General features: G+C 46.6%; 1 protein-coding gene and 1 long non-coding RNA gene across 2 annotated transcripts in view; one reads left to right on the forward strand and one right to left on the reverse strand.

The window, feature by feature from the left end:
* The window catches only part of Pygl (glycogen phosphorylase L), a 42,662-nt gene extending 19,815 nt beyond the window's left edge, over positions 1 to 22,847 (reverse strand). The window contains 5 exon segments of the mRNA NM_022268.1: positions 807 to 938; positions 5,564 to 5,667; positions 8,523 to 8,601; positions 17,945 to 18,046; positions 22,590 to 22,847. Coding sequence (NP_071604.1) covers positions 807 to 938; positions 5,564 to 5,667; positions 8,523 to 8,601; positions 17,945 to 18,046; positions 22,590 to 22,832 — 660 coding nt within the window. The 5' untranslated portion in view covers positions 22,833 to 22,847.
* Positions 10,154 to 16,303, forward strand: LOC134479216 (uncharacterized). The gene is made up of 2 exons (XR_010052258.1): positions 10,154 to 14,230; positions 14,306 to 16,303. It is a non-coding gene; the product is annotated as an uncharacterized LOC134479216 (long non-coding RNA).
* Positions 22,848 to 23,267: the final 420 nt, after the last annotated feature.

Below are 23,267 nucleotides of genomic sequence, written 5' to 3' on the forward strand. Positions count from 1 at the left end.
TCTCCTAAGGAACAGGCAGGCACTATGAAGACGACAAGCATGTTCACGCATACAGTTCCACTCTGCTATCTGATACATAAGATATTACTTTATCCCCTCCCTTTACCCCCTTCTCCTCTCTCCCTTACCCTCCCCTCCCCTTCCTTCCTTCAGTATTTTTTTTTTTTTTGAAACACAGTTTCTGTACAGGCTGGTTTTGTGTGTCAACTTGACACAAGCTGGAGTTATCACAGAAAGGAGCCTCCCTTGAGGAAATGCCTCTATGAGATCCAGCTGTAAGACAGTTTCTCAACTAGTGATCAAGGTGGGAGGACCCAACCCATTGTGGGTGGTGCCATCCCTGGACTGGTAGCCCTGGGTTCTATAAGAAAGCAAGCTGAGCAAGCCAGGGGAAGCAACCCAGTAAGTAACATCCCTCCATGGCCTCTGCATCAGCTCCTGCTGGCTGCCCTGCTTGAGTTCCAGTCCTGACTTCCTTTGGTGATGAACAGCAATGTGGAAGTGTAAGCCGAATAAACCCTTTCCTCCCCAGCTTGCTTCTTGGTCATGATGTTTGTGTAGGAATAGAAACCCTGACTGAGGCAGTTTCTCTACATAACCCTGGCTGTCCTGGAACTGTCTGTTCACCACACTGGTCTCCCCCTCCTGAGTGCTGGGATTAAAAGCATTCATCCCTATTCCCAGCCAATGCTTCATTCTTGATATTGTGTACACTGCCGTGAACAGTGAGTGCTATATACTGTGCGCTCAGTGTAATGTTCGCCATGCTGTGCAAAATAAAATGCTTGTCCTGAGAGCCCGATTACCTGGGTGTCGACCCACTTTGTTCCTGCCTGGGTGTGCTCTACTCTTCCGTAGAAATGCACAGGCAGCATGAATTCAGGACGAGCCTTCTCCCAAGGGTTTCCATGCCTGAGCCAGTCATCTGCCTCCTCTACCTGAAAATGGACAAGGTTTAGAATTCACTGTTCAAAGGACATAGTCCTAGCCCTTCAGTTATACCACAGGAAAGATATCTTTTACCCAAACTCAAGAGTTCTGCTTTGTAATGAAAGGACACTGGGTCTCCTAACCTCATTTCTTCTTTGTCACTATTACATCCTAAGACAGCAGTGGCCTTGCTCATTGACGACGACATACATGTTGTATGTGTGACTGTATTTCTCATGGCAACCCTAGAGGAGCGAACTATGATCTCAATCTTTTCAGAGAGGAGGAAATGTGACAGGTCATGCAGACGGATGATGACAGAGCTACGATCGACTTCAGTTCTGTGGTTCAGAGGCCATGCCTTCACATCTGGGAGGTGGTCTAGGGTAGGGATCTAGATAGCTTGGCCGATGTGAACAAGGTGTTCCCCTTTCTTCTGCCATCAAGAAACAAATGCCCAGGGGACAGGGTAGCACCTCATACCTGTCCCTGCCCTGCTCCAAGCCTGAGTGGCCTTTACTCTTGTGGGGATACACTCTTAAGTGTCAAAGAAGCAGTTGACCAGTCTTAATGCCATTACACGTTGGCTTCATTTGCCCCACCCCAAAATGGCTGTTTCAGTTTCCTGTGGCTAACAAATTTTGTAAGGAGCCCTGTTTGCTGATTTTCATTCTGAGTCCCTTGCTGAATCAGAAAGGGATCGGTGAACAGAGCTTAAAACTTTCTCAGGCTGGTTTCTAAGGTGTATTAAAAGGTAGGAAAGTCACGGCTACAGGCTCATTACAGCAGGCCAAGGAGGAACCACAGCTGCTGTGGAATGGGCAGGACCCTTCTTGTCTTCACTTTCCGCCTGTGGATGAAGAAAGCAGGCTGTGAATTTAGACTTTCACGTAACCACAAGGATCTTTGCAAGCACTAATCGCTGAGGTATATGAATGTGTGGAGCAGGTGGGAGACGAGCTTTGATCCCCACATCCAAGTGGGTTTTGGGACTCTATCCCATCCGAGAGGCTCTGGAGCGATGATTCATAGCATCTGTGGCTCCTGGGAGTGAAAGAGATGGCTTCCAGACTGAGCATCTCCATGGAGGACTGACCAGTGGACTCCAGTGAGGCAGAAGTCAGCTCTGCCATTGTACGGCTGATAGGATTTCAAGAAACACTTCCTCAAATGTGGGGCGCAGAGGTGAACTCGTAAACAAGTGCCAAGAATGCTAACAAGTTTTGCTTCCTCAGAGCATAAATGATTCAAAAAACATGTCTGGGGAACTCCAATAACTCAGTAAGGATGACTAGAGGCTGGCTGGGTAGTGGAAACCATGACTGTAATAGGCTTGGCACAGGTTCTAAGAGGCGGAAGGGACATCCTGTGATCGCCTTTCTGCCTCTTGCCAGCCTTCTAATGGCATCCCTCTCTTCCTTCCAAGAGCCAGGTGTTTTCATGCGGGACTATCTCTGATAAGGTTCCACATTCTGTTAGAGTTGTGGCAAGTCCAGAATTTTAACTGTATACTTATTTTCCTCAGAGGTTCAGTCAGCACACTTTATGCAAATGTTCTTTGAATAGACTCAAAAGTTTAAAGTCCACCAGCCTTCAAAAATCTTCCCAGCTGGCGGCTTTGAGTCTCATCAGCACAGTCTGTATTTGCTGTTGGAGGAGCTGGGATGCAGGCAAGCAAGGTGTGGGAGGGCTGGGTCTGCAGGCGAGCAGGGTACAGGCTAACAGTCTGACACAGGAGAGCAGAAAGCAGGTGATCAGGGAGCAGGAATGAGACCTAACACAGTCTGAAGGGCCACAGACTCCCTGGCATAGGTGTTTTGTCTCCACGGAAACGGTCTTCTTACCATGTGACCTATTTTACATTTGCCCTTTGTAACTCCATCTTGGGAAACAAATTAGGTGGTGAGCAAAACTGTGTGTCCTGATTCGTTGTTTTTAAAGTCATGATTAAAGAAGCGTTGATGTCTAATGGGGCTAACTTTGGAATTAGCAGGAGCTTTTGGTATTTCTCCTTCTCTCCCCTTTCTGCTCCTCTCTTCATCTCTCTTCCCCCTCCTCCCATCCCCCCTCTCTGGACAGGGTCCCATGTAGTGCAGGCTAGCACTTACATGGTAAGCAGTGGGGGATGATCATTGATCCTCTGGCCTCCACCTCCCTAGTATTGATCATCACAAGTGTGTGCCGCCACAATCTGGTTTATTTGATGCTGGAGGCAGGGGGTCAAACCCAGGGCTCCGTGCATGAGAGGCAAGCATTTTATCCATCTATAGCCCCAGCCTCTCCTTTTAAAATCAAGGACGTTGAAACCTATACCTCCTTGATCGACAGGATTAGGAATGAAATTGGTAGGGGAAATGCATCTGAGGAATTCTAGATTTATTCGCTGAGTTTCTTTAATTCTTTTACACGTCAATAGCTTAAAAACCAAGAAAAGAAAGTCTGAGGCAGTCTAGAACACAGAGAGCACCACACAGTCTACTTTCCAGGACTGAGGATGGATGCATTATAGTCCTTTGGTGAGGTTGTGTGGAAATGCCGGCCATATTGGAAAAATCTCTGCTAAACCCAGTGCACAGTGTAGAACTCTAGCTACTTCACCTGGGGAAGGAAATCGATTCTTTCATTTCTACAGCTTTCTGTGTTTATAAAAGCACACATTTCTTATGGAATATAAGGCATGTGGGAGAACAAACAGGAGATAATAAACACTATCCGCAACCCATGCTCCAAAGATAACTAATGCTGAAGCCTTCCTATATGGTTTTCTTATATTTTTTAAAAATAAAGATTTATTTATTAATTAAATTTATGTGTCTGCATGAGCTTATGGGTATCACATGGATACCGGAGCCCGTGGAGGGCAGAAGTAGGTCACAGATGCCTTGGAACTGGAGTTCCAGGTGACTGCAAGTCTCCACATGAGGAACGGAACCTGGTCCTCTGCATGAGCTGTACGTGAGTCCACCATAAATAACCTATTCCTGAGCCACGTCTCCTGCTCCTGGTGGGTTTTCCTTCCTCACCTACTTCTCTTTCCTGGCCTCTCTCAGACACTTGTATTCAGTCCAGTCATATAATTCTAGGTCTTTTTTTGTCCCTAAAGAACACAAATGCTTTTATATTTTAATAAAACTTCTCAAGCTATGTCTGTTTGTGTGCCCACTCTGCATGCTCTCCTAATAGTTCTGTGAAATCGGCATCTCCATTGTGAAGACCAGAAAGCCAAGGCTCACACTGCAACGATCTTTCTATGCAGAGTGGAAGTTAGATCTCCATCAGAAATTATCGCCAAGTCCTTCCTCTATTCCAGGTTGCCCCACAGCTTATTTTCTTAGTGCTAGGTAAAAATACACAGCTCTTGTCCTAAGCAAAACCTGGAATTTCACTTATAGTTTACACGTCTTCCATTCCCAAGAGCCTCCTTCCTAAACTTGGCTTTTCACTTAAGGTTCCCACCAAGTCTTTGGTTCCTTACTTAGTGGCCAAGGACTGGGGAGAGGGACAGTGAACTGGAGCCCCTCAACCACACCTACACTTCTCATGTATGGTTCATTTCCTCACACAGCCCATGATGAGCTCCGAGCCTTCTGCTGTTGGGCCCCAAAGTGTAGCACACTTATAGAGCACAGCGTTTAGAAATGCAGTTTATACTTTTTTTTTTTAAATGTGTGAATGTGAAACACAGAGAGGGAATGGGCATAGTCTATACTTAAGATCAGGGGAGGTTCATAGTGCCCTTGACCATGGACTCAAAAAGCTACCCGAGAGGAAAGAAACCAATATATGAGATTTAAGCAGGTCTAACTACAGTGATCTGGATAGATTAGTGTATGTTTATATAGAACACAGTATTAAATATGTGTCAGGTTTATTTTATAACAGTCAACAAGATTCTTTATAGGACATTCACTCATGTATCATATAAGACAGTCATGGGCAGAAGGGCGGATGCCCATGTGCTGAATGTGGGTGCAGAAATCTGTGGACACGAACCCCGGTTTACCAGTAACGCGATCTGGGGGAACTCTACTTTGGAAGACACTCGGTTTCCCATCTTGTACATTGGCAGTGCGCTTCTTACCATGGAGAACTGCTCAGGAAACCACAGTTCTAACCACAAGCCTTATTTCGTGTTTCTGTGAACTTTGAGACAGAATATTGCACACAAGAGCGGCCCACAGTCAGGGCTCAGGGGTAAGTATTTTCAGAGTTCCCTTGTGAGGCCTCATTCTCCATGCAGCAAAACCCAGTTCCCTACCCAGCCCTCAGGAATGCACTCACTACAGGCAGACCCTTATGGTGATTCATTGAAGAATATTTTTCTTTATCACCACGCGGTATTGTTATCACTGTCATTTCATAAATGGTACAGTCGGGAGTTAAAGAGGTTAAGAAGCGGGCCACGAGCCAGCTAGTGAGAGGCAGGCACCGTGCCAGGTGCCCTGGATCTGGAGGTGAATGACACACACACAGGCTGTTTGCTCAGGAAACTTACTGAGTGGGGAGCTGACTTTGGAAGTGTCCACTGTTGTCAGCCGAATGCCAGAGAAATCAGGGAAGTGCTGTATGGAAGTCCCACACTATTCACCCGCCAGAGCACAAAGAAAGAGGCTCAGGTGACAGCATTGCATACCTGCCACCCTTCTCGGATCTTCTGATTGAAGATTCCATATTCATAACGGATGCCGTATCCATAGGCTGCAAGCCCCAGCGTTGCCATGGAGTCCAAGAAGCAGGCTGAATTTGACCACGTCGACCAAAAGACAGAACCAGCGGACTTAGCATCAATGTCAAATCCTCTTTTAAAAACACGGAAGCCACAAAAGTCTTCCCTCAGGCACAATTTGTTTTGCACACAGAATTGCTGCATGGACTTTGCTGTTTTTTTTTAATAACTTTTTTTAAATTATAGAATTAATTACCATAGAGAAATTAGAAAACAGGGAATGTAAAGATGTTTAAAGAAAACAGATATTGCACTCTTCCTAACCATCTTGAATAGCGGTTGGGTACATGATAGCATTGTCTGAGGACAAATAGAGGCGCTACCTACATTGGGTAGGTTGACTGTTGTCACCCTGGTTGCTTTTCTAAGGGAAGCTGCCTCTATTCCTGCCTGCTGAACTGTCATTCCAAGAGATAGAAACTTACGTGAGACCTATTCTGACATGGCCCCCAACTGACTGATGGAATCCCACAGCTCTTGGGACACTAGATGCCATATTCATTCCTGTATGCTCCAGGAAGGTAGGTCATATGGGTCAGGAAGTGGACCTGCTTCACTGATCTAAGCCCTTTAAACACTTGTAGTCGTTCTATTTCCTTCACCAGTGACAGCTATTCGTCTTGGCAGCAATGGCATCCAATCCACCCAGAGTACTAGGATTCTGCCGAGGGCAGGGGGTTTCTATGGAAGACTTTCCTTGCTGTCTTTGTCTTTTGTACTGTGAGGGAAGGGAGAGAAGGGGCATGGAGACCCAGAATCTGGGTACAATAAAGTCAGCCCCAACATCCGGGGCTCTTGTTCTGTGATCACCATGCCAATCTTGATGTGACTATTTTCTTATTATATTTTCTGTTATCCAATGACAGAGCATCTGAGCTAGAAGGGCCAACCAGCAGGTAGAGAAGGGATCTATCTAGTGCTTAGATACAATCCAAAGGGTTACATCAATCAGACTGTCCCTCTTGGGAATTTGAGCTGTTAGGGAATGAGGAAACCTAGAGAAGGAATTCCAACTGGAAAGAACTGGAGAGCTATCACACAAAATGAGAGAGCCTGGGGTGGGTTCATGGTCCAATTCTAACACAGAGCCATGAACACAAAGGACTGAGTTGGTCTAACATGGCCAATTCCTGCTTCGTCTGGCCTGTAGCTCTTGGCATTCCACTGGGCCTGACAAGTTGATCCTTAGAGCCTGAGCTCTAAGGGATTCCAACTTCCACAGTCAGGCAAGAGGCTAGGTCATCTCAGCAAGACCCAGCCTCACCTGCAGCTCTATTTTTCTAGCCTTCCCAATAGTGAAGGAGCGAGGCTGTGGAAGCCTGGTCCAGAGCAGAGTGGACACTGCTAGCCAATATTGAGGAGTTGGTGTTTCACATAAAAGCAAAGCAGACCAATCCTTGTTCTTAGGTAGACTTTCCACCAGTGCTGCCACCTTCCCATGGCTCAGGGAAGCCTGGGAAGTCCTCAGATAAGTGCACCACAGGACAATGGCAAACAGCTCACCTGAAGAACTTTTATGTACTTTACTACTGACTGGTAGGGGTACTAAAGCACACTGTTGCCGATGTAGAAAGTAAATGACTTCCTAGTAACTTGAGAGCAAATGACAAATTAAGAGACTTTAAAAAATAAAACTGTGATAGCCACCCCCCCCCCCTTTGGTGGCTTCCTTTAATTCTATTGCTAATCTCTAGGAGTCACCAGGAGCCACCAGGAGCATTTAACACTCAAACTCAATTTAGTATTTGAATTCCAGACTCTCCCCTGTGTCTCCCTATATAGGTAACTCAAAGAAGATACATTTTTTTTCTAAGAACATAAATAGTATCACTTTGTATGGGTTTTATTGAGCCTTGCTTTGTTTTGAGCTGGGTGATTCACACAGACAAGTATGTCTATATCAGCATCCTTCTTTGAAGTTAGGCTGCTTTTAATGGGGTTTGAGAAACAGCACTGCGACATCCGGTCCCTGTGGTTTCTCTTATCTTCTTGTGCACACTTTGCACTGGGTGTCTGCTTTGGAGAAATTCTCCTGAACATTGGACCTGCTTGGTTACAGGCTATGGTGCTTAATAATCAGGTCAACCTGACAGGATCTAACGAGCTCAGGTGACAAGTCTCTGGGGATGCCTGTGTGGATTATCTGAGTTAACTGAGGTGGGAAAAACCCATCCTGAATCTGGAGGCACCACCCCATGGTCTGGGGCCCTCAACTGTGTAAACAGGAGAAAGCTGGTTGAGCATAAACATTTATTTTTCCTCTGCTTCCTGACTATAGATTTGCATGACCAGCCTTGGGCTCCTGTTACCATGATTTCCACATTGTGTCTTAGAACTCTGAGCAACCATAAAGCCTTCTTTTCTTCCTTCCTTAAACTGCTCTTGCTGGGTAATTTGCCACAGCAAGTAGAGCTAGTATTATACTCTAAGTATTTTCCTCTCTGTTCTCTGAAAAGCCATTCGTTTGTATGTATGTGAAGAGATATAGTAATGACATCACTGCCCGCCAGTCAATCAAAATACCGAGCTGAAGCCTGCAAGGCAAGAGTAGAGTTTATGGGAACTGACCGGCCATAACCAAACAGCAGTGGTGTAAACGGGTGGCTTTGGAAACCCTTCAGTGAACAGGAAGGAACTGGCTAGCTTTGGGGTCTTAAGCAATGTCTGAAAAGGCTTTAAGCAACACCTCTTTTCTATGTGGAACTGATCAGGCTACAGGGGAAGGTCAAGAACGAATGCGTCTACAGTAGGGACATGCTTTCTCCTTCTTCTAAGAAAGCCAGTTGGCTCTTCTACGCACGGTTGTGTATCGCACCCAAGAAGGCACACATCACTCAGACAATAACCCGCTCCTGTGGCCACTCACCAGCAAGCCTCCCAAGACCACCATTGCCAAGCCCAGCATCTTCTTCAATTTCTTCCAACTCCTCCATGTCCAGTCCGAGCTGAGTAGAAAGGAAGACAATATTGGACATGGATACACACTCAGGTCATTCCAGAGACAATTACCAAGGCACCGGCCAGCTACCAGGGTTAGCTGTGTGCTTGATCTGGCATTGGCTCCCTTGAAGCTTGTTCTGACTGCCTGTCAGCTGCAGAAGCTAGCAATCGTTGGGGCCAGTGGTACACAATGCAATAGCCAGGCTCAGAGAAGCATGAATCTTTGGGTGTTCATTATGGACACTGACCCTTAGACAGGTTGCTAAATCTCCCTTGTGAAAATGCGGAGGCTAAAAATACCTACTTAATTTAGGGTTGTGAGTCAAGTGAGGTTATATGGACAAAGCAACAGCATTAGTCTTGGGCAGATATGCCCTATGTTAGCTATTTCTTTAAAAAGAAAAAAGTGGGGTTGGGGATTTAGCTCAGCGGTAGAGCGCTTGCCTAGCGAGTGCAAGGCCCTGGGTTCGGTCCCCAGCTCCGGAAAAAAGAAAAAAGAAAAAAGAAAAAAGTATGGAGCCACCAGGATGGCTCTGGGCAAATGCATTTGCTGCTAAACCTGATGACCTAGTTCGATTCCTAAGACAAACATGACAGAAATAGAGAACAGACTCTCACGTGTTGTCCTCTGACCTCTACATGTGTGGTGATGTATTACAGCATGAATATGTTTACACACACACACACACACACACACACACACACACACACTAAATGTGACTCTTAAAATTGAAGCAAAACAAATTAAAAATATGACATGAGATTAGAATCAATACAGTTCCAAGCTGACAGTAACTGGGCTGAGTGACAGGAAGAAGGTGTAAGGTCAGACTTTTCAGGACAGACTGGAGTTCACCTTTGCAAATTCACAGGGTGTTGTCTCAGTAGAGTCAAAAGCTGCTAACTCCAAAACAGTTAGTGATCCATGCCCGTGAGCCCGGATGTCTGGCACCAGCAGGAGGCCTCATCTATAGCTCAATCAATGGGGCCAGAATCCCTGTTCTTCTCTCTAGGGTGGTTTGGCAAAGCACCTCTTTGAACATAGGGACGACTGCTAGATCCCTTCTCTGAAGTGCTGGGTGGGAATCATGATCCTGAAGCCTCTGGCACTGCACCCCGGTTAGAACAGCACAGAGTAGACTGTAGATCGCTTATTTTCTGGGGAAACTCATGGTCCGATGAGTTCAGTGACCTGTTCTCTGTGGACTAGATGACAATCTCACCCAACCCAACTAAAGGGTAGTCTGCTGTGACATGCCCTTATCTAAAACTCATATGCAGTCCCCCAGATTAGATAGTTTTAAAACTTGTGAGTCAGTTCTACTCTTCTATCACGTAAATCTCAGGGCTTCAGGGCTTGACCTTGGGTCATCAGGCTTGACAGCAGGCACCTTTACCTGCCGAGCCATCTCCAAGGCCTTCGGATAGCTTTTAATGGGAAAGTGATTTCAGTGTTGAAAACATGCACGTAAGGAGGAGCTGCCTAACATGATGCCCACGCTTACCCTGAGCCATGTTTCTGGACCCCTCTCCTTCTACTCCACTAGTTTCTTATGTAAGTGAAGGATTAAAAATTAATAATAAGCCGCCTAGCTACCCAAAAAGAAGAGGTAGGGTCTGTGAGAACATGAACTTTTCGCCCCTCCCTTGCTGTACAATGGTTCCCGGAACATTCTTGCATGAAAGGTTTCCTGGAACAGCCACAATGACCCATAGCCTCCGGCCACAATGGTCCAATGGCCCTGTAAAATGTCACTACCCCTAATCACAATGTCACAAAGTCCTAAATTGTATGGGCAGTTTATGGTTTTGGAATTCCCCTCCTCCCTCCCTCTTGATCCCCCTGGTTTGTGGTTTTTTCCTTTATAAGCTCTGTGAAAATTCAGGTCGGGGTCGAACTCCTCTACTCCCTGTGTGGTGTATGAGTCTCGACCCCAGCATGCTGGCCTGAGCTCTCGTTTCATCTCGCTCACAATAAATCTTCCTCGTGTGATTACAGCAGGTCGGTGTCTGTGTCCTACTGGGTGCGCGTCTTTCCCGAGACTTGAGTGGGGGGCTCCCTTCGGGGGTCTTTCATTTGGGGGCTCGTCCGGGATCTGCGCGACCACCCAGGGGTCCTAGACCCACTTGGAGGTAAGATTCTCTGTTTTATCTCAGCGCTGTGTCTGGGTCTGTGTCTATGTTCTGTCTGGGAATCTGGTGCGATCGCTGTTTCGGTTTTGCGGACGCTCAGTGAGACCGCGCTCCAGGAAGGAGAGCGGGGTGGATAGGGATAGACGTGTCCAGGTACCCACCGTCCGTTCGCCCTGGGAGACGTCCCAGGAGGACAAGGGGGGACCAGGGACGCCTGGTGAACCCCATCTGATAGGTCCAGAGGAGACTTTACTCCTTGACGACCGGTTTGTTAGGCAAGGTCTGCGACCTGCCGATCAGTTTCAGTGCCTCTGGTCGACACGAAGTCGACGTCGGTTTTGTTTTTTTGTTTTTTTTTTTTTCTCTTTTGTTTGTGCTCGTGTGTGTGAGTGTGTGTGAATTAAGTCCTGTAGTCTGTGTTTTTCGGTACCGGTTTAAGGTCTTAGTGCACTGTCTGGGCAGATGAAGGATTCCTGCCCTGTGCACGGGTGGAAGAAGGTTCCCCACCCCGAAATGGCGCCTGTGAGTAGATGAAGGATTCCTACTCCGAATAGTCTTTTTCTTTCTTTTTTTCCTTTTTAGAAAGCGCACCGGGGGACGCCCCAATCGCGCAGGCTCTGGGACTCGTGAGAGACGTTCCACGAGTCAGCCTTTGTTGGGTCCTGGCTCTGGGACGCGTGAGAGACGTTCCTCGAGCCGAATTTTGTCGGGAGGACCCGGCAACGGACAGTCAAAAAGATCTGACTGTGACTTTGGAGGTCGAGTTCGGCTGCCTATTTAAGTATAGGCACGGACAAGTGTGCTTAGATGTGTTAGTGTCTGTTGTCTGTATTCTGTTTCTGTGTTTGGTATCCCGGAAGCAGCTAAGGTTAAGCTGCAGTTTGGGCCAGGTACTGAAGGTACCAGGCATCTGTGGAAATTGGTTATAGGATGCTTTGTCTTGGTCTTGTTTGTCTGGATTGTTTTCTGTGGTATTGTCCAGTGTTTTTTTGACTTTTGTTTCGTGTTTGAATTTGGACTGACGACCGTGTTTAAAATCTTGGACTGACGACTGTGTTTGAAATCATGAAACTGTTTGCTTTGTTCGTCGAAGAGTTTTACTTGGTCCCCTTAATGCTTAGTAAGAAACTTAATCTTATGGACCCCGCTCTAGTGGCGGTGTGTTGGTTGATAGCCAAAGTTAATTTTTAAAATAGTGTTTTATCTGTGCTTGTGCTCGCAGCACACAGTAGAGGGGAGCGAAATTAGCTGCGGAGCTGCTGCAGCGAGCATGGGGACTTCTCAAGTCTCACCCAATTTTTCTGGCTCTTCAGGAGCTGTTTAAAAGGAAAAGGCTTAAGGTAAAAAGAAACACTATAGAGAGATTTCTTAGTGAATGACTACACCTTGGTTCGCGATCTCTGGGAATCTCATGGTGGACAGCTGAGATAAGCTGGAAAAGGATTTAAATTTTGCTTGGGAGCAAAGAATCTTAAAGGTGGAGTTTCAGCCGGTATGACACTTAGTGCGTAGCAGCCTAAAAGATCAGAAATGCTGTTAATAGGCTATAAAAAAGGGACAGGCTGTGTTAGAAATGCTACAGGAAGAATAATCTAAAAAGGCTGAGAGCTAGGTGGGGCTATAAGGAAAACAAGAATAGGAAAGGAATTTCTGACATTTGCTCACAGTAGGAGAGCACTCATTTAGAGAAGTTCTTTAAGGAAGCCTGCCTTATCTGCTGTCTTTATTCCAAGGGAGGAGTCAGTCTCCAGCACTAAATTACTTGGAGGTAGCCAAGGTCAGGATTAATGTTTTCTTTTCCATGGGCCTTTAAACCCAGTGAGACAGTTTGGTAAAGGGCTACTACTGAGGTCCTGATAGCCCCAGGTGAACTGGTTACAATTCTTTTATCAGCCCCCTGGCATCTAGCACCCAGGTTCTAACCATCTCTCCATCCTTTTGTTATTAGTTGTTACTAGAAGCCTAGTGTCATTTGGAGGCTGGTTCTCTTGAGAGGCAAAGCCATGGAGCTGACACTGACAATGGCCTTTTTGTTCCAAGAAAGGCCTCCTGGTTTAGCTGTGTGACTAAATGCTGTTTGCCCTCTTCGGTAGACTCTAGTCTCAAGATTCTCTTGTTTTCTCACCATCCCATTTGATATGCTTGTTAGTAACTGTTACAGGTCTTCTTTACCACCGAGGAAAGACGGAATCCTACTGGAGACCAGAAAAAAATGTTCCAGACACGGATAGAAGGCCCTCACTTCTGCCTGCTCTCTTCAGACGCCTGAAGGTAGGGAGTGCCAGGTCTGCCCCCAGGCTCCAAGGGTCGGTCTCCTAGGGGCTGGAAAATGCCCCACCAATCTGGCTAAGATAAGGAAAAGATATGAAGAGAAAGTTACAGAAACTTGAAGGGTTAAGCTAAGTCGCTGAGAGAGTTATTGTAAGTTGATGCATGGTTCAGGGTCTGTGCAGAAAAGTGGACAGCACCTAATAGCTGTAGAAGAAGATGCAGAGAGACTGAAAAGAAAAAAAAGAAAGAAAGAAAGAAAGAGGTAAAGAGTGCAGGAAGCTAGGGAAGAAAAGAGACTAAAAGAAGAGGAAGCTAGAGAGCTAAAGAGAGATAAAAGACAAGAGAGGAACATATACTGGCCACAGTAGTTAGGGAACCTAGGAAGACAGTACCTGGCAACAGAAGAGAATTCCTGGCTAAAGATCAGTGTGCCTAATGCAAAGAAAAAAAAAAAAGACACTGGGTCAGGGACTGCCCCAGAAAGAACAAGAGGGGACACTGGAGAGCCTCTTGGTCCTAGAGTGCTGGCTATGTACAGAGATAGAAGGGAAGTGTGGATGCAGGGACCCAATGCTCTGTGCTCCTATGCCCCCCTCCAGTGGGCCAATATCCAAAGACCTTGGGTACAGGGGCCTACTGGCAACAAACAATACTTATGGACTGCCCGAAGAACAGTGGACCTTGGCGTGGGCCGGGTAACCCACTAGTTCATAGTCATCCCTGACTGCCCCTATCCCTTGCTCATGAGAAAATTGCTCTCCAAAATGGCTTGCATGGGCTGAAATGGCTGGGTGAGGCCATGTGTATGCATATCTACAGACTGTGTATGCGGAACTTAAGACCTGTCTCAGTGCACCAGTACCTGATGCTGGGAGACGAATGGCTTAGCGCTGTTCTACTTGGAACATATCACTCCTGCCAGCCGGGCACTAACAATTATCACCCAATCCAGGACTTAAACTGTGATAGAGTGGCTGATGTTCTGCTTTTGAATAGAGTGTCCCAAAAGATGGGACCACTGGTCAGCTGCCATGGACTAGATTCCCCACCGGTTGGGGACAATCTGGTCACCTTGCTGCCCAATCCGGACCTGGAGCCACCACAGCACGAGTGTCAAGTACTGGCAGAAGCCCATGGGTGGAGGAAAGACCTCTGCGACTGGCTGATTGACCCCTGCTGAAAGCCGAGGACCTTGTCCACAGACGGGAACAGTTCTCTTCATGAATGAAGGTCAGAGACAAGTGGGTGCTGCCATGGTGGACAACACAATGTCATCTGGGATGACTGAACCTCTACCCCCCCCAGTACATCAGCACTGCAGATGCCTTTACCATCTCTTGGATGCCCTGGTGAAGCCAACAACTGTGAGTACTATTCATTGCTCAGGATATCAGGAGGGAAGAGATTCAGTGACATGGGGCAATAACGAAGCAGATAAAGTGGCTCGAAAAATGGTTATGCAGGAGCCCATCCTGGTTGCAGGCCTGCAAGAGACAGCCACTGGGAACTGGGATCGGACTAAGGGATGGCCTCACTTAGAAAAGGCCCAAATTGCTTAAAGGACAATGGCACATTGAGGGGAAAGCTATACTTCCCAGAGAACAAAGAAAAGACTCACTTTGCCAAATACAGAAATGGACTCAATTAGGAGATAAAAAGTTTGTCCAAGTAGTTAAGTGTATGTAATAGACTTTAAGATTTTAGCCAGAGAGACAGTAGAAAGTATAAGGTATGTCAATAAGTGAATGCTTAGCAAGCAAACAGGGCAAAGAGACCTAGAGAGTTTGGTGAAAAGTCGAAGTGAACTTCACTGAGATAAAACCAGAAAAATATAATCACAAGTATCTCCTAGTGCTTGTAGATACTTTTTCAGGAATAGATAGAAGCTTTCCTCACCAAACAAGAGACGGCCTCTGCAATCATCAAGAAGATACTGGAAGAAATCTTCCTCCGATTTGGAATGCCCAAGGTAATCTGGTCAGACAATGGCCCTACTTTCGTTGCCAAGGTAAGCCAGGGTGTGGCCAAGTATTTAGAGGTCGATTGGAAATTACATTGTATTTACAGACCTCAAAGTTCAGGACAGGTAGGGTAAATAAATAGAACTCTAAAAGAGACCCTGACCAAATTAACCATGGAGACTGGCACAGACTGGGTGACACTCCTTCCCTCTTGCTCTCTTCAGAGCAAGAAATACCCTTCCAGATTCAGCCTTACCCCCTTTGAGATCTTATATGGGGCCTCAGCCCCCCTGACTGTATTAGATGATGTTACTGAACCAACATGTCATAGTGCCATAGTAATAATGATTTGTGTGCCAGGCTAAAAGACCTACAGGTGATACAGAAAGAAATCTGCTCACAGCTGACAGCAGCCTATGCCCCGGAGACCCCTGAGACATCCCATCAGTTCCAGGTTGCAGCTACACTGAGTCCAGACACTCGAGCCTCGCTGGAAAGGACCGTACCTGGTGCTGCTGACCACCCTGACAGCTGTCAATTCTCAGCCCTCACCAGCCATGTACTAGCTGTTGGGGCTGAGAGCTAGAGGGAAACTCAGTCATGTTTGTCCTGGGTTCTATCAAGATAGGTGTGGGATAGGCTTGATTTCCATTACAAATGATGTAACATTGCATATGTTAGTACTCTTAACACTTCTTGGGACTGTGCCTCAGGGATCACAGTCCGTATAAGCTTAGAAGTTCTAAAAGCTAGTCATGACCTTGGTGGATAGGCTTGGATAGTGTCCAGGTTAGAATCCTCATGTTAAGACTACAATACCAAGCTGTTATGCTAGATGAAGCTGAGTTCTCCATGAAGTTCTAGGATTAGAACTATTAACAAAAAAAGAAGAAGTGGGGAATGAAGGATTAAAAATTAATAATAAGCCGCCTAGCTACCCAAAAAGAAGAGGTAGGGTCTGTGAGAACATGAACTTTTCGCCCCTCCCTTGCTGTACAATGGTTCCCGGAACATTCTTGCATGAAAGGTTTCCTGGAACAGCCACAATGACCCATAGCCTCCGGCCACAATGGTCCAATGGCCCTGTAAAATGTCACTACCCCTAATCACAATGTCACAAAGTCCTAAATTGTATGGGCAGTTTATGGTTTTGGAATTCCCCTCCTCCCTCCCTCTTGATCCCCCTGGTTTGTGGTTTTTTCCTTTATAAGCTCTGTGAAAATTCAGGTCGGGGTCGAACTCCTCTACTCCCTGTGTGGTGTATGAGTCTCGACCCCAGCATGCTGGCCTGAGCTCTCGTTTCATCTCGCTCACAATAAATCTTCCTCGTGTGATTACAGCAGGTCGGTGTCTGTGTCCTACTGGGTGCGCGTCTTTCCCGAGACTTGAGTGGGGGGCTCCCTTCGGGGGTCTTTCATAAGCATTGACAATTAAATCTTATGGGAACTCAAGCAGGGCTCCATATCATTTCAGAAGGGTGGGGCTTCAGGATGTTCTCCCCGATGACTAGGGCTTCCTGGGTCCTCATGCAGCCAACGCTCCTTGCTAACTAATTCTTGGGTTCTTGAAAATTGCAAAGCAGAAAATCGAGACAGGCTTTCAACCTTAACCATGAAGATGCAGGCTATGCTTACAGGGTAACCCAGGGAAGGTCTGCAATTTTTCTGCTAATGTTAAGGGACGTAAAGAAGGGGAAGTGTAGGGGAGCTGCAGCGGTTCTCTGGCCGGAAGTGCTCCACCTTATCTGCAGAACAGTAGGGACCATCCCAGGCCTGGGGAAGGGAGCATTCTGACCCATGTCTCCTTTGGATTTGTCCTTGTACATTTACTCTCTGTTCAGTCACACAAAAAGGTGAAGGATCGATTGTTTTAGGTGGAGAGTCATCAGTAGGAAGGGATGAACATAGTTACAAAAAAAAAAAAAAAGCCTTAAAGGGGAGTATGTGTCACATCTCATTAGGCAAGAGAGAAACATGGTGATGGGTTTTCAATAGCTTAACATTTCTGTTATTCTGATGTATGAATAACAGTCAAACTTTGATCATTTATTTTTTAAATATTTAGTTTATGTATGTAAGTACACTTTGCTCTCTTCAGACACAGCAGAAGAGGGCATCGGATCCCATTACAGATGGTTGTGAGTCACCACGTGGTTGCTGGGAATTGAACTCAGGACCTCTGGAAGAGCAGTCAGTGTTTTGTTTTGTTTTTGTTTTTTGTTTTTTTTTTTTTTTTTGGAGCTGGGGACCGAACCCAGGGCCTTGCACTTGCTAGGCAAGCGCTCTACCACTGAGCTAAATCCCCAACCCCTCAGTCAGTGTTCTTAACCGCTGAGCCATCTCTCCAGCCTGTGATTATTTCTTAAAACGTAGCCAGAAACCTAAAGTAAAAGGCTTGTGATTCCCATAATAAAGCTTTTTGTTGGTAGTGGGGTTTTTTGTTTTGTTTTTCTTGGGGGGGTTGTTTATTTGTTGTTTTTGTTTGTTTAATTGTTTTGTTTGAGATAGGGTATTTCTCTGTAGCCCTGGCTGCCCTGGAACTAGCTCTGTTGACAAGGCTGGCCTCGAACTCACAGAGATTCCTCTCCCAAAGGCTATGATTAAAGGCATGCACCACCAGCGCCCATCCTGAAAACTTTTAGGAGGTTCATTATAAAAATATAAGTTGTTTCAGAAATTACAAGACTTTGGCGGCAATATAAAAAAGTCATGTGTGATAAGCCATTCTCCGACTCCTTTCTCCCCCTCTGTCTAGTAGGTAGACCAGGCTGGCTTTGAACTCAGAGATCAAGCTGCTCCAACCTCCCCAGTGCTGGCGTTAAAGGCGTGTGCCATGACACCCACGCCTGTTTTCCAACTTGTGTATCCATCTCATTGTTTGCAACAGCCATTGAAGGAGCACCTTGTCATGTGCACATTTGTGTGAGTTAATGTGAGCTTGAAGTGGAGAGAAAGAAGATGTGAGGCGCATGAGAACAACATACCTGGTAAATAGCTTCGTCGCAGGCATTCTGTAAGCCAAGGTTGATCATGGTGTTCTGTAATGTTCGGCCCATGTAAAATTCCAGAGAGAGGTAATACACCCTCTAAAATGGAGAAAAAAGTCCATCACTCTTCTGTGAGGTCAAGCATGTTTGTCAACACACATAAAAATGCAAATCCATGTTAGGCCACAATAAAAACCCATCTGGGTTTGGGCTACTTTAACTCATGTTCACCTGAGACTCCTGCAGTCACCTGATGAAGTCTTGACCACCAACAGCACCAGGAAACTGTGCTATCCACTATTTTTTGGCCAAGTAATTTGCTATCTTTTATTTAGTTATAATTGGACTCTTTGTGTGTGTGTGTGTGTGTGTGTGTGTGTGTGTGTGTGTGTGTGTGTCCCTATTCATGAGTGTCATGAATAAAACATGTTTTAGACAAACAAGTTGAATTGCCTTCCTTCACCTTTCTCTCAAGAGGGTTGGTTCTGACCTTGGCATTTAAGAAACACACGGACTAGCGCCCACACTCTGTGACTAGAGCATATTCTTCCCTCACTGACAGCTTCTCTTTGGAATGAAGACCACCCCAGGGAGTCTGTGTAGCACTTCCTTCTAGCAAAATTTCCCTAGGCTTATTAGCGTTTGTTCTTGATGGGATGGCAAATTTCCCCATGGATTTGGAAACTGTTTGCCTTTGGCCTGGGGAAAGCCAGGTAAATATGAGCAGAGGCAGAAGCGGGAGGCACAAAGTTCAGATCTGCTTCCAACGGTTTCAAGGCAAGCAGCTTGCTGATTTAAAAGAGTGGATGAGTGAGTGAACATAGAGGCTTTTTCTCAGGACCCTTTGCCCTCGGCATCAGTTACCCGGCTCTCCGACAGACACAGAACAAAACAGTAAGAGTCTGTTCAAGTCAATGCAAATTTTACACACTTCCCATTTCCACAGGATAAGAAGAACCAAAAGTAAAAGTATCTGGACAACATAGTAATAATAATAATAATAATAATAATAATAATTAGTAGTAGTAGTAGTAGTAGTAGTAATTCATGTAACAAATCATCATTGCATCAACTAAGACATTTCACTTTCTCACTTTCATTTTATGAAACAGTTGATTCTGAACCTTCACAACATGGTCAACATTGTGCCCTACCAGATTGTGCCACTATCCAATACTGCTGCCCAGAGCACAGCATTTTGTCCAGCTTCTTTGAATGTTTATGGGGAAACTTCTGGGCCCTTGCTATCCTATTAGATATAGGTCCATGAATACTAGAGAAAGATACCTTTCTGGGCACACTCAGGCTGCAGAGTCAGAACCCTAGGCCTGGGCTCCCGTGCACGAGGCCCCAGGAAAGAGCAAGCCTGTCAGACCACAGGTATGGTTAGCTCAGCTCAGCCTTCATGTGTATTTTCACTCTCTCTGACGGAACAGAGCCTGTTTTCCTGTTTTAGAGATCTATACAAAGCTTTTTCGCAAATATATCCATACCCCATAGTTGGAATTGTGAAGTCACACCCCTGGAACCATGACATTTGTGCAAAGCCTTTTGAGCTTTCTTTCAAGTCCAGAACAGCACCGACTTCAGTTCCACCAGCATGAAAAACATCTTAAGAATATTTAAGGTGTTTCCAGCTCTTCTAGATAGGACTTGCTCTGAGTATCTTTATATATGAAAGACTTTTTAAGGGCGGGGACTATAGGGGATTTCCTATTTTTCTTACAAGTAACATTTTTTCGAGGGAATTTTTTGAGAATATGTAAGACCTTGGAAAAATAGACCTTTGTTCCCTCAATGTCTTATGGTTATTCATTACATATTTTTAATGATCAAATATTTGAATATCTTCATGCACCTTGTAAACTGCGTGCACAAAACACTCCTAATATTGTATGTGCATTGTACAAAAAATTACAAAAGGTTTGAAAAGATAGAATAAGGATGATACAACATGATAAATGCTTTAACAATAGTTTTTTATGTTGTTTCCAGCACTGACCAGCAGGGTCTGGGCGCTGCTGTCTGGGTACACTGTCTGGTGTTTGAAACGTGACAACAGATCTGAGACTTGCATGGCAGGCAGGAGTGATACTTAGAGACCAGCACAGGAGTGGGGGTGGGGAGGTACTTCAAGTGGAGAGCAGGATCGGGGAATGGTTAAATAGGAGAGGAGGACGATGGGAAGGTAGATGCAGGCAGGTAATGGCAGAGAAGGACAGGCAAGTTCACCTGAAAGGAGATGACCTTGATGTGCTTAAGGACAATGTCAGGGTCCGCACCCAACCTTAACAGTGTCAGGATGTGCTGTTTTAGGAAGCTCGGTGAACACAGGCCTGAACTGCAGTGGGACTGTAGATGCCTTCAGGAGCTGACAGAGAGAATGAAGATGTAACTGAAGTTACAGCTGGAACAGGCCAGACAGTAGCCCAAAGCCACTGAATTCAACTACCCAGAAGTATATGTCTGCTAGCCATGGCCAGCCCCTGGATGCCAGCTTACAGCTCTTGAAAAGTGAGGTCACAGCTGAGAATCCATTACAACAGACCTGCAGGGCCTCTCACCTAAGCAGAGACTGGAAGAGAGCAGGAAGTTTGGGGTGCCTGTGTGCAGAAATTTGAAAGGGGGACTATAAAAGAAAGTCAAAAGCTAGCCCCAAGTTTTAGGCTGCAGTGACTGTCATGGTGGTAAAACGGAGCCATTAAATTAAAAAACACAGAGGGCAGGGCTGGAGAGATGGCTCAGTGGTTAAGAGCACTGACTGCTCTTCCAGAGGTCCTGAGTTCAAATCCCAGCAACCACATGGTGGCTCACAACCATCTGTAATGAGATCTGATGCTCTCTTCTGCTGTGTCTGAAGACAGCTACAGTATACTTCTACATAATTACATAATAAATAAATAAATAAATATTATAAAAAACACACAGAGAGCAGGTCAGGATTTCAAGGAATGTGGCTTGAGTTTCTGTGTGCTGAGTTTGAGGGACAGGAAGAGACTTCAGTATGATTAAACCTTTGACATGCTTACACAGGAACTGGGCTACGGAATAGGTGACTTGTGGGCACACCAGGGAGCGAGGCACCAGGGAGTGAGGCTGGGGAAGGAGCTTGTGCACACCTCCTAGTTTTCCAAGTTCTCTTCAAGGACTGCAGCTGTCCAGCTTCTACAGAGACCATCATGCAGCAAACACTACCAACCCACGTGAAACCAATTTTTAAGAACACCCAAGCTCTTCTAAGAAGAGTTATGCAACATTTTCGCTGCTTCCCTGCATTGTAACCCTGTCTCGCTTGCTCTGCCCTTGTATAGGAAGGAAGAGTGACAAGAAAAACTAACCATTGAACCAGGAAGATCACCACTGGAAGAGAAATAACAGATTTCTCTGTGCTATGATGCTAAACGCTGCAGACTAGCGCCTGCATTTGTGTGTTTCTGAAATGTCGCTCAAACTCAGGCAAGTTCGGGTCCACCTCTAAAAATTCTAAGTCAAGGTGCAGCACGTTGCACCGACAAAAAGATACAGTACACAAATGTGGACCTGAAGTGTTTTCTAAGCAAATGTTTAGATTGGGAAGGATACATATTAGCAGTTGTTCTGTTTGGGTCGCAGTCTGCTAGGCTCCTACAACTACTATGGCTGTATCGTACTATGGGAGTTTATCTCCCAGTCTTAGAAATTCCTATAGTTCTCAGGCACAAATGGTAGACATAACTTTTCTCGTTGTTCTTATGTGTTTTAGAAACACCTCCTAAGTGTATAGACGTATTTCCCATTGCCTCCAAGATCTGCTTTAACCTTTTTCAACATAACTCCATAGCCAGTTTCCCCAGCTTTCTCTTCTAGAACATTCACTACCCTCCATTAAAGGGGCTGTCTCACACTCTTACTGTGTGCACAGTCCCTCTCCCTGCAGGCTCCTCCCTAACCTTTTTCATTAGCTCTAGTTCTCTTCCTAGACTGGTCATGATGGGGTGGTGTTCTCCCTCTACAAGTCTACCCCCAGAGACTGCGCACTCTGGCCCTTGGTAGAAATAGGAGCCGTCCCGGAAAGGCAGTGTCCCCCACATCTCCGGGGTAGGCCTCTGAAGGGGAGGGATAGCTTCAGGTGAGTCGCTTGGCAAGGCCCATCCGGTAGAAATCAGAAAGTTCAGGAACTGCAGTCTACACTCACTGATCTCGGCCCTCCCTACCTCTCCGCTGCATAGCTGGGCTGGGCAGCCCCGAGGCCTGGGCCGGGTCACTATTAGAGGAACTCTAAATTTTCCTCTCCTTTCCTTAAACATTAAGCGCGATCCTATAAAACTAGGCTTTGTATGTTTTTCTGCCCCTCCCAGCCCCTGCGCGCCCAGAGCGGATTGTCAGCCCCTCCACACCTCCCGGAACCTAGACACATCGCATAGGAGGCGCCCCGGGGCCCCTTGGTTAAGTGCTGAGTAGGCACGCCATAGTTTTCTTAGTTCACAGGAGAGGGAAGCTCTTGCCACCAGCCTGTCTCCTATCTCACAGCACAATGGTGCCTTGAGGATGGCACAGCGCTACGGGGGAGGTGGGAGGAATGGCCCCATAGGTCCCACTGCCCGCCTAGACTTCGGGATCAGGACATGGAGTGGAGAGAGAACAAATACACTTCGCTTGGTACCTTGGGGCACTTGTCATAGTAGTGCTGCTGTGTGCGGATCCAGCGCCCCACCAGGTGGTCGCGCACTGTGTGCGCAAGGGCGAAGTAGTAGTCGCGGGGGGTGGCCACATTGCGGTCCTTGACCAGAGTGAAGTGCAGGTGACGATTGAAGCCCTTTTTCAGCTCCGCTACGTTCTCCACGCCCACGATGCCGCGGATGCTGATCTGCCGTCGCTTTTCCTGGTCGGTCAAGGGCTTCGCCATGGTTGCGGGTGGCGGGAACTCAGAGCCGGTCGCCTGGCTGCAGGACTGTCCACCCCTTACCTTACATACTGCTTTTGAGGCTCTGGGGAGTGGGGATCCGCCCCTCGCCTGGCTCCCGCCCACCCGCGGCTTCCGGAGCAACACACCCCCAGGGGGCGTGGGAGCCCCTGGGCGGCGCTGCAGCTGCGGGCACCGCCCCTTGGCCGCTCCCAGAACGTCCGGGTCACGTAGCGCGCGGAGGCCCCGACCGCATCTGCTGGTGTGGAAGGAAGCCTCCTCTGGCTCTCTAGTTGAGTTCCCAGCAAAGCCATTGGCTCTTCTCAGTAGGTTCCACTGTAGTTTCGCAGGGTGACATTGTAGGGTTAGTGTGATTTAACCCTAATTGCCCCCATCTTGCTTTCCAGTCTTAGGCAAAATCCTATCCTGTATCCTACG

Source organism: Rattus norvegicus, chromosome 6 (assembly GCF_036323735.1).
Source record: "Rattus norvegicus strain BN/NHsdMcwi chromosome 6, GRCr8, whole genome shotgun sequence".
Lineage (NCBI taxonomy): Eukaryota > Metazoa > Chordata > Mammalia > Rodentia > Muridae > Rattus > Rattus norvegicus.